Genomic DNA, 14772 nt, shown 5'->3' on the forward strand with positions numbered 1-14772 from the left:
AGGAGAAGGGGACGACAGAGGATGAGATGGTTGGGTGGCATCACCGACTCAACGGACATGAGTTTGAGTAAACTCCGGGAGTTGGCGATGGACAGGGAGGCCTGGTGTCCTGCAGTCCATGGGGTCACAAAGAGTTAGACTCGACTGAGCGACTAAACTGAACTGAACTGAACTGAGCCATTCTGGTTGAGCGATTGAGGCTTTGTCCAATCAACAGGGAGCTTTGTGGACTGCCACCAAGTGCCTCTGTCTCTTAACAGAGCCCCAGGAGCCACAGGGGATGTGGCAGAGGGTATCTTTCCTCCCCGCACCCTCCTTCCTCATCTCCTTTCTCTGGCCCAGAATAGCCAAAACAATAGGACACAAACAGCACGTACTGAAATGACTTTTAATATCTCATGTCTCAGCAAAATTAAAAATATACAAAAAGTTTGTGGTGTACAAAAGAGTCTCAGTACAGAAGTCCCAGCTTGGGGTCCCCTCCCCCTCCTGGGGGAAGGGCAGAAGGGTGAGTAGGGTCCAGGACTGAGGATGGCACAGATGTAGTAAATACCAGGAGGTGGGACTGGAATGGGAAGCACAAGTGGGCAAGGGTTGGGGGCCGATTAGGAGGGGCAGAAAGAACTTGGAGGGGAGAATCACCCAGAATTGTGCTGAAGGAGGGAACTCAGCCCCTCAGGCATGGCTAGTGGTTCCTGGAGTTGGCAAAGAAATGGGAGGGGAGGCATCAGGACTGGGGTGTTCGGATGGGACCTCAAAGAACCCGCGCTGTGGTCCTACCCTGCTACAAACTCACCGTCTGACTTATCCTCTGGCCGAGTCTTCTGGGCCTTCTCCTTTGGTAAAACAGATGCTGGATGAACACGCCACTAATTCCTAACTTGGGATCCCAGAGGCAGAAATGAGGGCCCACAAATGCTCTTGAGAATTATATATTAAACATGCCAACAGAAGGCAGATATTCCTCCCACCTTTAAGCCCTAAAAGCTAACTCAAGACTGTGGAAGCATTTATCTGCATTCAGAAGCTCAGCTTGAGTTCATTTAATGTGGGAAAATTATTCTTCAAGAAGTGAGGCTTGTTTGCAGGGAGATCTTCCGAACCATAGGATCCTCAGGGGTAAAAATAATAAAGACGGCTCTGGGAATCATTCGAGTCCCTTCCAGCTAGTTTATGACTGTGTTTTTTTTTTTTTTTTTTAAAAACAGTGGATCTGGGGGGCTGTTCAGTTAGGGTCCCTCAAAGTTTGATTGTTTAGCCCAGTGGAGACAGGCCTGTTTTGGATTCTGGGATTGGGCGGAAACGGAGATGGAAGAACATCCTTTTTCTACCTGGTGCCATTCTCACTCACTTTGTCTCAAGCTACCCTCCACTCTGGAATTATTGCAGGTGCTCCAGGGCCCTCATCCCTTCAGCCTGGCCTGGGGGTGCCCTTACAATGATTGTGCATAGAATAAAGGCCAGGATTGCTGGGAAGAAGGCAGCCCCCTTCTTGCTGGGAGAAGGGAAGGGTAAAGGAGGCAGGGCACACAGGACTCTGCCCCTCTCCTCTGCACTCCCTGTTGTGGGGGAGCAGGGTGGGGGATGACGGGGGAAGGTTTCTACTTCCAGCAACCAGGCCATCCCTAGATCAGGACTTCCATTCCCACTTCCTCAACTTCCTGTCTTCTTCCCCTCCCCTCTACCTGTAGCAACTAAGAACTGGGAATGTCCTAGCCCCTCCCCAACCAGAAGGGCACATTAGTCCAGCCCCAGGGTCTCAGAAGCCCTTCTGGCTGGGAAGTGGCATCACCACTGCTCAGAAGCCCCATCTCCACTGCTGCCCATGTGGCTTGGCACTCACTTGTAATCTTTCATTGAGACATCACAAAGCACAGAAGTACAGAAACTGATAGCTCCTCCACCTGCAGGCCTTACCTAGGAGGGGGCCATCCTCAGGGTGCCTGTTGAAGAGTGGCATGGCCCAGCCCAGGATGGGGGCAGTTGGCTCCTGGCCTTCAGTCCTCTCTGCCTATACCCAAACTCTCTCTCAACCCAGAACAGTTTCTCCCTAACTGGGGGCCCCAAACTGGAGAAGACCTGGATTTTACACTGCCCCTCTCAGGCTCTGGAGGGGCCTGTAGCCCTTATTGGTGGATAGTTCCCAAACCAGAGACCTCACAGATGCCCAGATTTCCCTGGCCTTTTCAGCTGAGAGGGCACGGGGCCTGCTCTCATGTGGCTAAGCCATAGGGGTTTAGGGTTGGACTAGAAAAGTCTCAAAGGAGTTTCCAGACTCTTCAGGGCTTCCCAGAACCATATCAACATTTTGAACCAGGTTTCAAACTGCTCACCCATGGGTCAAATACAAGTGTTTAGATTGGCCAGGACTGGGTTTTTCAAAATTCTGAATTTTAGTTGCTATAGGCAGGGCCTGCACTCTTTGGTTTCCCAGAGTCCTAGGCATGCTTCACTGTCCAGCATCTCTACGTCTCTTCATTTCATTAACAGGAGGGATTTGAATTTGCATCCCATGCACTCCTGCCCCAGAAATCTTCTCCCCACTGCCTGAGGTTTCTATGAATTCTCAGCCCAGGTGATCTCCAAGGGAAGGGACTTGTGGGACTTTAGCCCTTAGGAGGGCACTGGGGCTGCCAGGCAAGACCTTCCCTGGACACTCCTAGTTCTGCTGGCCCTGATCCTGAGACCTGGACCAGGGCTTGCTCTCCCTGCCCTCTGCTTTCTTTAATTTTCATGGGTGACATGTTTCTGCAGGACACAGGTGTAGCAGGGAGCTAGCTGGGGGTAAAGGAGATTTGGGGGAGATAGGAGGATGAGACAGATGAAAGCAGACCAAGAAAGACTTCCTTGGTGGAGAGCCCCCTGCAGGGGACGGATGGAGGTCTCTGTGTGTCCAACCGGGGTGAGAGTCACAAGGCACGTGGTACATTAGTGCGTGGGGGTGTGATGAGGGGGTGTGCTGCCTGGAGAGGTTTGGGGAGCACAGTCAGCAGCCTGGGGCATCAGTTCCAAACACCTGGGAGCTAGAAGTCTGCCCTGGGAATGGGGACATGGTCTCCTAGGGGTTGAGATACTGAGGGCAAGGCAGGGCCCGGCATATTTGATACCTGGAGCATCCTGTTCTCTTCTATCCCTGACAAAATTAAGATGGACCCAACTTGGTTGAATAGCATCACCGACTCAATGGACATGAATTTTAGCAAACTCTGGGAGACAGTGAAGGACAGGGAAGCCTGGAGTGCTGCAGTCCATGGGGTTGCAAAGAGTCAGACATGATGTAGCAACTGAACGACTACCTCTCATCCCCAGGAAAAAACTAACTCTACCATGGACTTCCTCTGTGGTCTTGGGCAAGTCCCTGGTGCTCTCTGGGCTTCTGTTTCTTCTTTCTAGTAGATGTGGAGGATAGTGGCTTAGGGGACCCTAAAGTCCCCTCTGGGCTGTGGTTCTCACTGCAAGCACCCTCTAGAGGTTCTGGGAAGGACTGAGTCAGGCTAGGGTGGAGGCCAGGGAGTGAGGAGAGGGAGGTAAGGACCGAGGGTGTCCACTTCTGACAAGGAAGAGAGACTGGCTGAGGTAGACTGTGTCACAGAAAGGAAAATAAAACAGCTTGAATGGGATGGTGCCCCTTCTGCACCAACTCCTCCAACCCAATGAAACCAGCAGATCAGCAGGGACGAGATGAAGTAGGCAACAGGTCAGCAGAGAAAGGGACCCCAGGCCTGGGAGGGATGGGGTGCTGAGCTACTAGGTATGGAGGGAGCGGGGAGTCCAAAAGAGGCCTTTCCAAGGATGAGAAGCAAAAGGTGCCTGCAACCCCCTCCTTTAGGCCCTTGGACTATGACGGCTTCTGATGCTCAGACATCCTTGCAAGCAAATGCCTTTAAGGGAAGGTTTTATAGGATTGAGACGATGTGGGGGTAGGGGTAGAGTAAAATCCAAAAATGAGAGCCTGCAGCCCCGAGTCAGCACTGCCTGCTTGTCTCTAGACTCTGGTTCTCTGGGCAGCTCCTGGAGCTGTCAGCTCCCAGGGAGGGTCATTTAAACTTTTCTTTCTAGGATGCTGGGGAATGGGGCAGCCAGATGGACCATTCTAGGACATCAGGGAGTAAGGTAACTTGCCAAGGCTCACCCTCATGTCCCCTCTCTGAGCGGACTTGTTTCTTCCTCTGTGAGATGGATCGATAACACCTCTGTTGTCAGGATGTTGCCAGCAGCGGGGAGTCAAAGTGAAACAGTCCAGAGTGAAAACTCCTGGCGCAGACAACCCAGGAGAAGCAATCAATCAGATCTGGGTCCACACCCTCAATGCGCCCACCTCACAGAGGGCCATGGAATTTGATCTCTGAAAACAGCTGGACAGAGGACAAGGAGAATGACAGAACCCACCAGAAAGAGTCTGAGTCAACCTTGGGCTTCCCCCAACTCCCATCACCTTGAGGCCTGGCTCCTGAGGCATCTCAGGGATCAAGGAAGTAGAAGGAAGAGAGAAGGGAAAGCACTCTTTGTATGTAGATGGGGAGGAGGTATACACCATCCTGGGCTGGAGGGGGGCTGTGCGGGGCGGGGGGGAGCTGAGGTGATGCGTTACAGGGGTGCCGTGTGCTTGTGTGTGTGTGTGTGCAGTCCTGTCTTCTCTGCCTTCGGAGCTACCCTGCACACCCTGAGTGTGGCCCTCTTCCAGCACCTTCAGCAAGTTCAGTCACCCGTCACTATCTGATGAGACACAGGAATCTAGGACCTTGTGAGACTAGCTGCCACTCTGGGCCTCGCTTCCCATCTTTAACCCAAGGGAGGCTGAACTATGAAGGGCTAATTTGCCCCTCTAATTTGCATAGTCTAGGATTCTTACACCCACCTCATCCCAGCCCAGGTCTGCATGTGTCCTTAGCATTGCCTGTTGAGCCCTTGCAGTGAACTTGCGTTAGTAGGCATGAGGGAGGAGGTTTTGAAGGGAGGGGTTCCAGGCTTCAGCTAGAGGCTCTGGCCCCTCACCCCACAAAACTGCCTTCATCTCAGCTCCCATACCCCCCACACTATCCAGGACTGGCTGTCCCAGGTGGAGAGAAAGGACGCTAGATCAGTGGTCATAAGGATGCCCTGGGGTGTTTGGGCCATGGGAGTGAACCATAGGTCCTGGAGGGTTGTCAGATCTGAGGCAAAACAAGTCAGTTTTACAGCTGCTGCTCCAGGGAGCTTCATCTGCAAGGTGGCTAAAAGCCAAGATTCATGTCATGTCCTCATAGCTAATTTTTCCCAGCTGGAAACCAGCTGGCAAATTGAAATGTCTCAGAGGTTCTGAGGACAGTTTCTTCTTGGGAAGATGGCTATGGACCAAGGTTCATAGGGGCAGAGAACTCATATAAACCCTAGAAGTCTAGAACTGGGGTACCCATTCCTAGAATATTCCACTCACACAGGGGTCTGGAGCCCCCACTCCCCTAGAGTCCCTGCCACTGAGCGGGGGATGGGCGCCAGTGTCTCCACCCTTTATAACAGAATACAGGTCAGAGTGACTCCCTAGGATATTTTATCAGCTACGTGTCCTAGAACTTAGTCTAGAACTAAGAATGTCTCTCTAGAAGTTCCTCTGTCGAACGTGCCACCACCTCATCTACAATTGAACCTGAACAGAGTATCCTCCCAGGCAGTTTATCTGTTGTGTTCAAAACCTTTATCTAGACGAAATGTTCCAGAGGTTCACCTGGAATAAAGAATGGCGCCTTGAAACATTTCACCTGAGGTATCTGGAGCCTCATCTGTAACAGCGCCCACAACAAAGGGGGTCTCCTGAGGAACATTCTCTACACTCCAGGTCAAGTTCCTCTCCCCCAAATCCGCCACCCCTTCATGCTTCTGCCAGTCTGGACCCCTCAGATGTCTCAGGGTTCTTCCTCCTGTCCACCTCCTGTCAGCCCAGCCCACCCCAACTTCCCACCCCACCCCAACTCCCTCCTTTAATTCCCCTTTTGCCCAGGCTCCTGGCTTCGACCCCCAAGGGCTGTACCAACCTTGTTCACCAGACGCTCCCACCTCACCCCACATCTTCAATGGCCTCTTCCATCCTTCTCAGAGGCAGCCCACCCCCACACCCCCTGAAGAGCATAGGGCCTAGGTCATGAACTCCCTCCTCTGCCAGATCAGCCAGGGCTGCCAGCTGGGCAACTCCAGGCAGGGAGAGGGTGTGGGGCCCCTGGCACCAGCCGTGATACAGAGGCCTCCATGAAAGTGGGGCAACTCACGAGGAGCGTAGCACCAGTTGGTTCCCTGGGCCCTGGTTCCAAAGAGTTTAGGAAATGGGCCTCAGGGTTGAAAACAGGACCGAGGGCTGGGGCTCCACAAGGCTGTCCCCTCCCAAGAAAGAACCCAGTGATGGGGGCCACTCTACCCTTGGACCAACAGATCCACTCGCCCTCAGCCTGGCGGCCCTCAATTCTGGGCTCAACTGGTCGATGTGAGATCAGCCAAAGCTCATCCCTTTTCACGGGAAACTCTGGCCTACACCGTGCTCTCGTACTCCAGCAGCTCCCGGGAGGCCCCAACGCTCCGGTACTGCAGGCGGGGCGTCGTAGGTGAGGAGTACTCCAGCGCCAGGATGGTCTTCCGGAGCCGGCGGTCAATGAAATGAGCATCCCAGGCGGGGTACTTCTTCCGGGGCAGGTCAATCCGAATGACAGGCCCCTCTGTCCGCAAGGTGCGGGCCACAGGTGTGGGAGGCAAGCCAGGCCGCACCTGGAAGACAGGTGGCGTGGGGGTCCCCGCACGCTCGCCTCCCACAGAGGCCCCATCCCGCTCAGGGCCTGTAGTCCTGGGCAAGGACCTTGGGGGACTTGTGACCGCGTCGGCTGGTGGGCCACAGGGCCTTGGGGCCTTACGGAAGATGCAGCCGGGAGCCTGAGGGCTCAGCATGGGCCCGTTGGGGTGCAGGAGGCAATAGTAGACACACATGAAGAATACGCCCAGCGCGAAGCTGGAGGCCACCACACACACCAGAATGAGCGAGTGGAAGTCGGTGGAGAAGTTGCGGCTGGAGTACCAGAAGCCGGTGAGCGCGGCGTTCTCCAGCAGAACTATGCAGTAGTAGAGGGCCACGCGGCGGCGGCTGCGGCCCTCCTTGACGTTGAACCAGCAGAAGATGTAGATGATGCCCACCACCATGTTGTAGATGATCTCTTCCCACTTGGACATGCAGAAGTCCGTCTCACCCTGGATGACCCAGAAGGTCATGACGCACCAGTGGGCCACGACGAAAATGCCAAAGTAGAGCTTGTAGACACTGGCGAAAAGCGCGAAGGCCAGACTGCGGGCCGCGATGGCGAACAGGTGCCAGAGCACCTGGGCCACAGCGCCCTTGTAGGACAGCGGCCGCTTGTCGTCCCGTGAGTCTCGCAGCACCTTCTGGTAGGAGGCCAGCGTCCAGGCCAGGGACACGAGCGAGGCGGAGATGGAGAGCGCTGTAGAGAGGGGGCGGGGCTGGGTTAGGGATGGGTCTGGGGAAAGGGGGAGGGGTCTGGGTCAGGAGCAGGGTTCTGAGGAGGTGTGGGGGGCAGGGGCTCTAAATCAAGAGGAGTGTGGGAGGGTCTGGGTAGGTGGTCTTCCAGAACATGGATGTAGGGCTGAGAGTGGTGGGGTTAGGAGCTTCCACGGGGGTGGGGACATCAAGGGAGGGGGAGGGGGGTGATATTGATCTCTGTAAGGGCCAGGTGCGGTTCTCTAGTAGGGGGCTGTTAGGGTGCAGGGGTCTTGGTGGGAGGTGGGAAAATAGGGTCCAGGACTCTGGGAGTGAAAAGGAGGTGAAGAGGCAGGGTCATGATTAGGGAATGGAGAGCCAGAGGGGACTGTTAGAAGCTATAGGCCACCAGGATGAGGCTGGGGCGTGGAAAGGAATATCCAAGCTGAGCACAGCTGAGGGCATGGGAAGAAAATGCCAAGTGGGAAGTTTTGATGGGGGCCCGGGACCCTGGGCAAGGGATGTCCGGGGCACCTGAGAGATGGTGATAGAGTCTTTTGAAACACTGAGGGTGTGTCAGACAAAGTCTGGGTGGGAGGAGAGTGGGGAGCCCCAGGGAGACAGGGGATGTGGTTTTTTCCTCTGACACAGGTGACGCAGTGGTAAAGAATCCGCCTGCCAACGCAGGAGACTTGGGAGATGCCAGTTCAGTCCCTGGGTTGGGAAGATCCCCTGGAGAAGGAAATGGTAACCCATTCCGGTATTCTCGCCTGGAAAATTCCATGGAAAGAGGAGCCTGACGGGCTTCAGTCCATGAAGTCTCAGAGGGTCAGACACGACTGAGTGAGCACAGCACAGCAAGGTGGCTGTGTGGGGTGACTACCTGGGGACCAGGACAAAACCTGGGAGGAGTCTCCAAGGGGGCTGAAGAGCAGCCAGGGGTGGGATGGAAGGGCTCTCTGGAAACGGGTGGTGACTGAGAGGGTCTGAAGCAGAGCGGTCCCCAGGAGATGCAGGCTGGGATGGGGGCAGTCTAGGGAAAGAACTGGACAGGGAACTTCCCTGAGAGCCTGCAGTGTGCTGATGGGGTCAGGGGCCTCTCTGGATTTGGCAGAAGTGGAGTCTCGTCTGCCCTGGCAATGGGGAAGGGAGGGCAAGAGGGGGCCTGAGAGGAGGCAAGGAGGTGAAGTGGGGGGGCGTAGGTGTCACCTAACATTGAGAGTAAGTGGGCCATTGGAGGGGACGTGGGGGGTCTCTAGAGGCCTGGAAGATGGGGAGAGGAGAAGGGGCGGGGCCTCTAAAACCCGGACAGTGAGTGGGCCAAGGGTGCGGGAGTGGACAGGGCCTCCCCAAGGGGCCTTAAGCCCGGGAGCGGACCAGCGACGCCGTCCTCTGAATCCTGGAGACAGGTGAGCCCCCGGGGGCGGGGCTTTGGGGGCGCGCAGGCGCGGGGCGGGGCTCACCGGGCAGCAGTTTGGGCGCGCCGCCTTCGTGCACCACCAGGCTGAGCTGCAGCACGAGCTGCGGCGCGCTGCGCAGGAAGGTCTCCAGCAGGCGCAGCATGCTCACGTCGGCGCTCTCGAACAGCATCCGCCAGTAGAAGTGGCGCCGCAGCTGCTCCCCGCGCCAGCGGCTCTGCAGCCCCAGGTACATAGCGCGCAGGTACCTGCGGGAGGACGAGGTGCTTAGTACCTCGCGCTCGCGCACGCTCGGCCCCCTCGCCCTCTCCCAACCAGCCCCTCGCCCCCGTCAGCAAGTGCAAAGGGCCGGGGCGTAGTGTAGCCCTGGGCAAGTCACTTACTGCTCTCAGCTTGCTTCCTAGGCTGTGAAACGGACATAGCAAAAGGATCACCAAACAGAGCTGTTCCCAGTGGGTTCACTATCTTGAAGCACTGGCACACAGCAAGCCTTTCATACAGCATTATCAACATCACATTATTGCTGTGACGAGTTAGGTCCTGCTTTCTTTGCAGGATTCCTGACACTGTACCCTGAGTTTACACTAGCTCTATTATTGTCCCCATTTTATAGATGAGGAAACTGAGGTCCTGAGAGTTATGTCCCTTGTCCAAGGTCACACAACTAGGAAGTAGTGGAACCAGGATTCAAATCTAACCATTAGACAACACTGCCTCTCACTGTAAGCCCTAAAGAGTTGCCCACATACGGGTTCAGGCACCGTTCGGGTACCAGCCTTCAGTTCTGTTGCCAGCTTCCTGGCCTTTCCCCCAACCCCACTTCTGAGTACCCAGTTCTCCCCATAGGGAAGCTGCTCAGAAATCCCCTGGCATTGGAAACTTGGCTGCTTCCTCTGGTGCCAACTGCTCACAACAAACTTAACAGCTCCACCTGCTTTGCACTCATCACAGATGCTCACGACGCTCACGTTCATCTTCATGGAACACCTTGCCTTGCCCTTCAATCCCCACCCTAGCCCTAAACCTGGACAAGTCTTGCTTTTCATCCAAGGCTAAGCTATTAGACATGACTTCTTTCAGGCAGCCTCTGCTGACCACCCCCCTCTGAGGTGAGGGGCTTTCTCTAGCATCCCTCCAAGCACTGCACTTGTCACGGGGAGTTGTAACTGCCTGGTTATGCATCCATCTGCCCCAGACTGAACTCCATAAGGATGACCGGTTGGCTTGCTAACTGCTACACCCTCAGTTCTTTGCACATGGTAGGTGGCAATCCATGTTGGCTGCAGGACTGCAAATTTGTTTAACTGAATGGAACTCTGGTGACCCTGTAGAAGGTATGGAAGGGAGCCTGAAGACTTGACTTCAATTCCTGACTTTGTTTCTAATTTGCTGGGTGATTTTGAAGAAGACTTTCTCTGAATCCTAGCTGATCACACCTAAAGTGGCTGTGACAATTAAATGGATGAGAGACTTTGCAACTATAAAGTGCAATGCCCATTAGGGTGGCAAAGGACCTGTCCACACAGATCCCGGCCCTGGTTCCTTGCCCAGCAGCTTCACTCCTGGCAAACTCAACTCCCAAATTCTGAAGCACAGGACAGGTGTGCCCTCTGCTGAAACCAGAGATGGCTCCCCTAGGAGTCATATTCCCCCAGATCAGGGGAGAAAGTCCCACCAGATTCAATGGCCATATCACCCGAATCTAGAATCAGGGAGCCAGGGATCTGGGGGTCTATTCCCACATGTGAAGTGCTGGCATTTCCAGGATATTCTGTAGTCAACTGTGTGTCACCAGCCCAAGGGAGGAAGCACAGTACTCCCTGGAATTTGTGCTCAGCTAAAACCCAGAGTTTCCCCAAATGAGTATCCTGGTCTGAGCAATGGTGTGGCCCTCTCTGGGGCTCAGCATTGCCATCTGCCGACAAGAGGGATGGCGTTGATGACGCTGAAGATCCTTTCAGAGCTAATGTTCTGGGACCCAAAGTGTCCCCCCAAGACATGGCCAGAAACACCCATATATGGCTCTCCTTCCGATCCCTGGGTCTTCCCAGGACCAATGGGTGAGGTAGACGTGCCTGCAGTGTGATACACTATGGGATGACAGTGAGTAGAGGGAAGAGGCTGTTCCCTCAGAATCTGACTCAAGAACTGCAAAGGCCCCGCAGTCTAACTCTCCCGTCCAGCACTGGAGTCCCTCTGGCAGTTCCCAGCCTGTGCATTTACCCCTTTGCTCACATACTTCTCAGAACAGGGATACTCTACCTCCTGAGGCAGAGCCTTCAGTTCTGAGCAGCTCAAGAGGCAAACTGAGTTTCTTCTGATTGAGCAGAAATTTGCCTCCCTCTGATTACTATTCTTTGGACCCCTGCCTACCACCACCCGCCCCCCGCAAGGATCTCTGCAACTAGAATATTCACTTACATAGCAAGGGTATCTTGACCTCTTGCTGTGTGCTAGGCCCTGTGCCCTTAAGTATCTCATAGTCACATGAGAGAGGTAGACGTGATAAGGTAGATAAGCTAAGAGTTGAAATAGAGGCTCTAAGATGCTGTGGAACTCAAAGAGGAGATGGATAACTTTAGCTGGGGAAGGGGGTCAGGAAAGATGTCTTGGAGGAAGAAACATTTGATCTGTTTTAAAGCAAGCATGGGAAGGTATACAGGAAGCACAGAAGGGCATTCCATGTGGAAGATCCAACTGAAGTGAAGGTATAGAGGCACAAGAGAACATGGCTTTTTAGGGGAATGGCCAGTGTTTTGCCAGGCCTGGAAGTAAGGGTTTTCCTGGGCCTTTGGAAGACTAGAATTATGAAGGGCATCGAATTTTTGGGATGAAGAGTTCATATTTCATTCTAAATCTGAATTTGGTCCCAGAATCAAGGGTGATATGATCAGCTCGGTGGCTTAGAAAGCTCACTCTGGAAGGTTGGCTTGGAGGAAGGCCAGGTGAGGCTGGGGTTTGGTCCAGGCATGAGATGACAGGGCTGAGTTAAGGCAGGGCCCAGAGGAAGGGGCTGAGCACAGAGCTGGAGATGCCAGAAGTGGGGGCAACTAAGAGAGAGACCAAGATGACCCCCAGAGCTTCTGAGGCCCCCCAGTGCACACCGGGTGTCCCAGCCTCTGCCTCCCTGCTCCCCATTCCCTCTCCCAGTCCTGTGGTTCTGGCTTTGGACAGGAAGGAGAGACCAGCTGGTCCAATGTGAAGGGGCCTGGGGAGTTGGGGGAGGGCAACACCCTGGAAGTTTCCCTCAGGCTGGAAGACCATCTGTTTCCTGGCCTAGGTCAGCATGAGGGAGGCCCCGGCCCGGCCAGCATCCATCACCAACTGACAGGCTGCCTGCCCAATTCCCCGCCCACTCCTGCCCCCTCCCGTGCCACCTCCCAACACCCATGCCCCAGCGAACCGCAGACAAAGGGCTCACCCAGCCCAGGGCCGCTGTGGGTTGGAGAAAGGAAGCAGGAAGGGAAGAGAGAGACTTCTGAGACCCAAGAACATTGGGTCAGCGGGGAGCCTGGAAAGATCATGCTACAGCCTGGGGATAAAAGGGTCTCCGTTTAGCCTCATTCTGCCCCTTTTGGCAACAGGACCAAAAACCGTGGCTGTCCCTTCCAGTCTGCACTAAACACATTGCCAAAGGCCTGCAAGGTTATCATGGGCCTGGGAAAACGTCTGAAGCCAGGGAGAAAAATTGGCTCTAAAACACAGGGAAAAACTGTAGAATCAAAATTAATAAATGTTTAATTAAATGTCTGCAAAACAGAACATCATATCAGCCAATCAACTGCAACTTGGCTTTCATCTGATTATATATAATTTACACTTGATGTTTGATATGGCTGCATTTTAATATGCTTGATAGATTGATGTAGGGACCATAAAGGTCTTAAAACAGCGCAGCCCAGGACACGTAACCTAATTTCCCTGGGCCTCAGTTTTACCTTCTCTAGAAAGGGGCCAGCACTTGCCCTCCTGTCTACATCATAGCCACGGGGCAAGGACCAGGAGGCAAGGTGGATATGCTGGGTTTGGGGGTTTCTCCTTGCCCTGAGTGCTGTGTGGCCTTGGATATTCTATCTCTCTAAGCCTCATTTCACCCCTTGTTGTGAACATTTGTAAACTGTAGGGGGATGTGCACATAGAGAGCGGGGTGGAGGCCTCTGGATCCTCCTGATCACCGAGCAGCCTCTCTTTTCATTGAAATGTGGTCGATGTACTAGCAGCCTCCCTTAAAACCTCCTCCAGGAAGCCCACCCAATTCCATTCTATGTGGAAGAAGTTCACCACAAATGGGACTGATGCCATCCATGCAGGACATCCTGTCTCGGGGAAAGGAATCCAGCCTTGGGGCAGTGCCTCTGCTCTCCTTCAAAACATATCCTCAGTCTGTCCATTCGCTGCCACCACCTGGTCCAGGCCATCATTATCCTCTGCTTTCTCAGACCTATATTCACTCCTGCCCCCCACCCCCCGCCTCTTGCCCCAACCCTGTTGCCATAATCCATTATCCACATGGCAACCAATGGAATATTTAAAAAACTAATCATGTCAGATCATGTTATTCCCCATCTCAAACCCTTCCAAGGGCCTCCCTCCCACTTGGAGTAAAATCCAAGCATCTCCCCTTGGCTTGCAGGCCCGAAACCATCTGGTCCTGCCTGTTTCTCTTACCTCATCTCAAACCACTGTTTCATTCGTGCCCTAGAGGTTCCTGGAACCCAGCCCAATTTGTTCCTGACTTCCGACCTTTGCACTTGCTGCCTGCTCTGCCTGGAGCTCCCTTTCCCCAGATCCTCCTGTGACTCCCAGGTCTCTTCCTCAGCTCCCAGGTCACCTTCTCAGAGAGGCGCCCCAGGCCACCCATCCCATGTCAGCCCCTCCACTCTTGCTGAATCCCTCTCATCTCTCATGTCACTCTGTCATTTTCTTCTTAACATACCTTATGAAACAATCTTATTTATTAATTTACTGTGGTTCACTGAGGGTTGGGACCTCATCCGTCTTGGTCCCCACTGTATCCTCAGCATCAGTACGTGTAGTAGGCACTCAATAAATATTTGTTGAATGAATACATGTGCCTGAGTGTTTGCAAGCGTCTCCCTCCTGACCTTGGCAGCCCTGGGGCTTCTTTGCCTGAGTCTGCATAGAGCTGGAATATCTGTCTTTCCTCTTCCGGGAAGCCTTCCCTGATGTTCCTCGCTAACTCTGACATCCCCCCTTCCCCACAGCCTTAAACTGCCTGAAGCTGGTGTGCGCTGAACCTAACAGACAGTTTCTACCACCCCCATTTTACCGGTGAGGAAACAGGTGCTCAGAAGTCTTATTTTAGATCTAATTTGCTGACTCCCAGTCTTGGGCTCAGAGAAGAAGACTGTCTGGGAGGAAATTGGAACAGTAAGTGTTTATAGTTAAGACTGGGGTTGGGAGCAAAACAAGCAAGCCTGGAGAAAAGAGAAATCAGCAGTGGAAGTGTGACGTCCCTCCACTCAAGGATCCAAAAGGCTGTCCCCCGCCACAAGCAGGCAGCTGGGCAGGAGATGGACAGAGCTCATTCCCTTCTCCCCCGGCCCAGCATCCCGCAGCACTGAGGGCTCCTCTCTAAGAGGCAGAAGGGAGGAGGATGAGGGATCCCACATCCCCAAGTAGCCCGGAAGCTTCTGGGCCTGGTGTCAGGGTCACCCTGTGTGTCTCCTGTGCTCCTGGGTTACCCTGAGTCTCTGGCACTAGTCAGGGTTGCTGGCATTGGCCTCAGTCTCCGTGCAGATGGTCAGCCTGGACCCGTCTCTCTGTGGTCCTCAGTCCCACTTCTTTGTGGGTCATTGTCTCCATCTCTGGCTCATTTCAGCCTGTTGTGTCTGTCCTGTGAATGCAGGGTCAACCTGTTTATGTGTCTGTTCTTTCATTACT

The 14772-nt window shown here is 54.0% G+C and overlaps 1 protein-coding gene across 1 annotated transcript in view; it reads right to left on the bottom strand.

Moving 5' to 3' along the window:
- Positions 1-376: 376 nt before the first annotated feature.
- The window catches only part of XKR7 (XK related 7), a 31307-nt gene continuing 16911 nt past the window's right edge, over positions 377-14772 (bottom strand). Inside the window, exons 2-3 of the mRNA XM_040247579.1 lie at positions 8914-9116; positions 377-7454 (exon numbers count right to left, since the gene is read on the bottom strand). Coding sequence (XP_040103513.1) covers positions 6499-7454; positions 8914-9116 — 1159 coding nt within the window. The 3' untranslated portion in view covers positions 377-6498. The remainder of the gene's footprint in view (positions 7455-8913; positions 9117-14772) is intronic.

The sequence above is a fragment of the Oryx dammah genome, unplaced genomic scaffold (genome assembly GCF_014754425.2).
Source record: "Oryx dammah isolate SB20612 unplaced genomic scaffold, SCBI_Odam_1.1 HiC_scaffold_10, whole genome shotgun sequence".
Classification (NCBI taxonomy): domain Eukaryota; kingdom Metazoa; phylum Chordata; class Mammalia; order Artiodactyla; family Bovidae; genus Oryx; species Oryx dammah.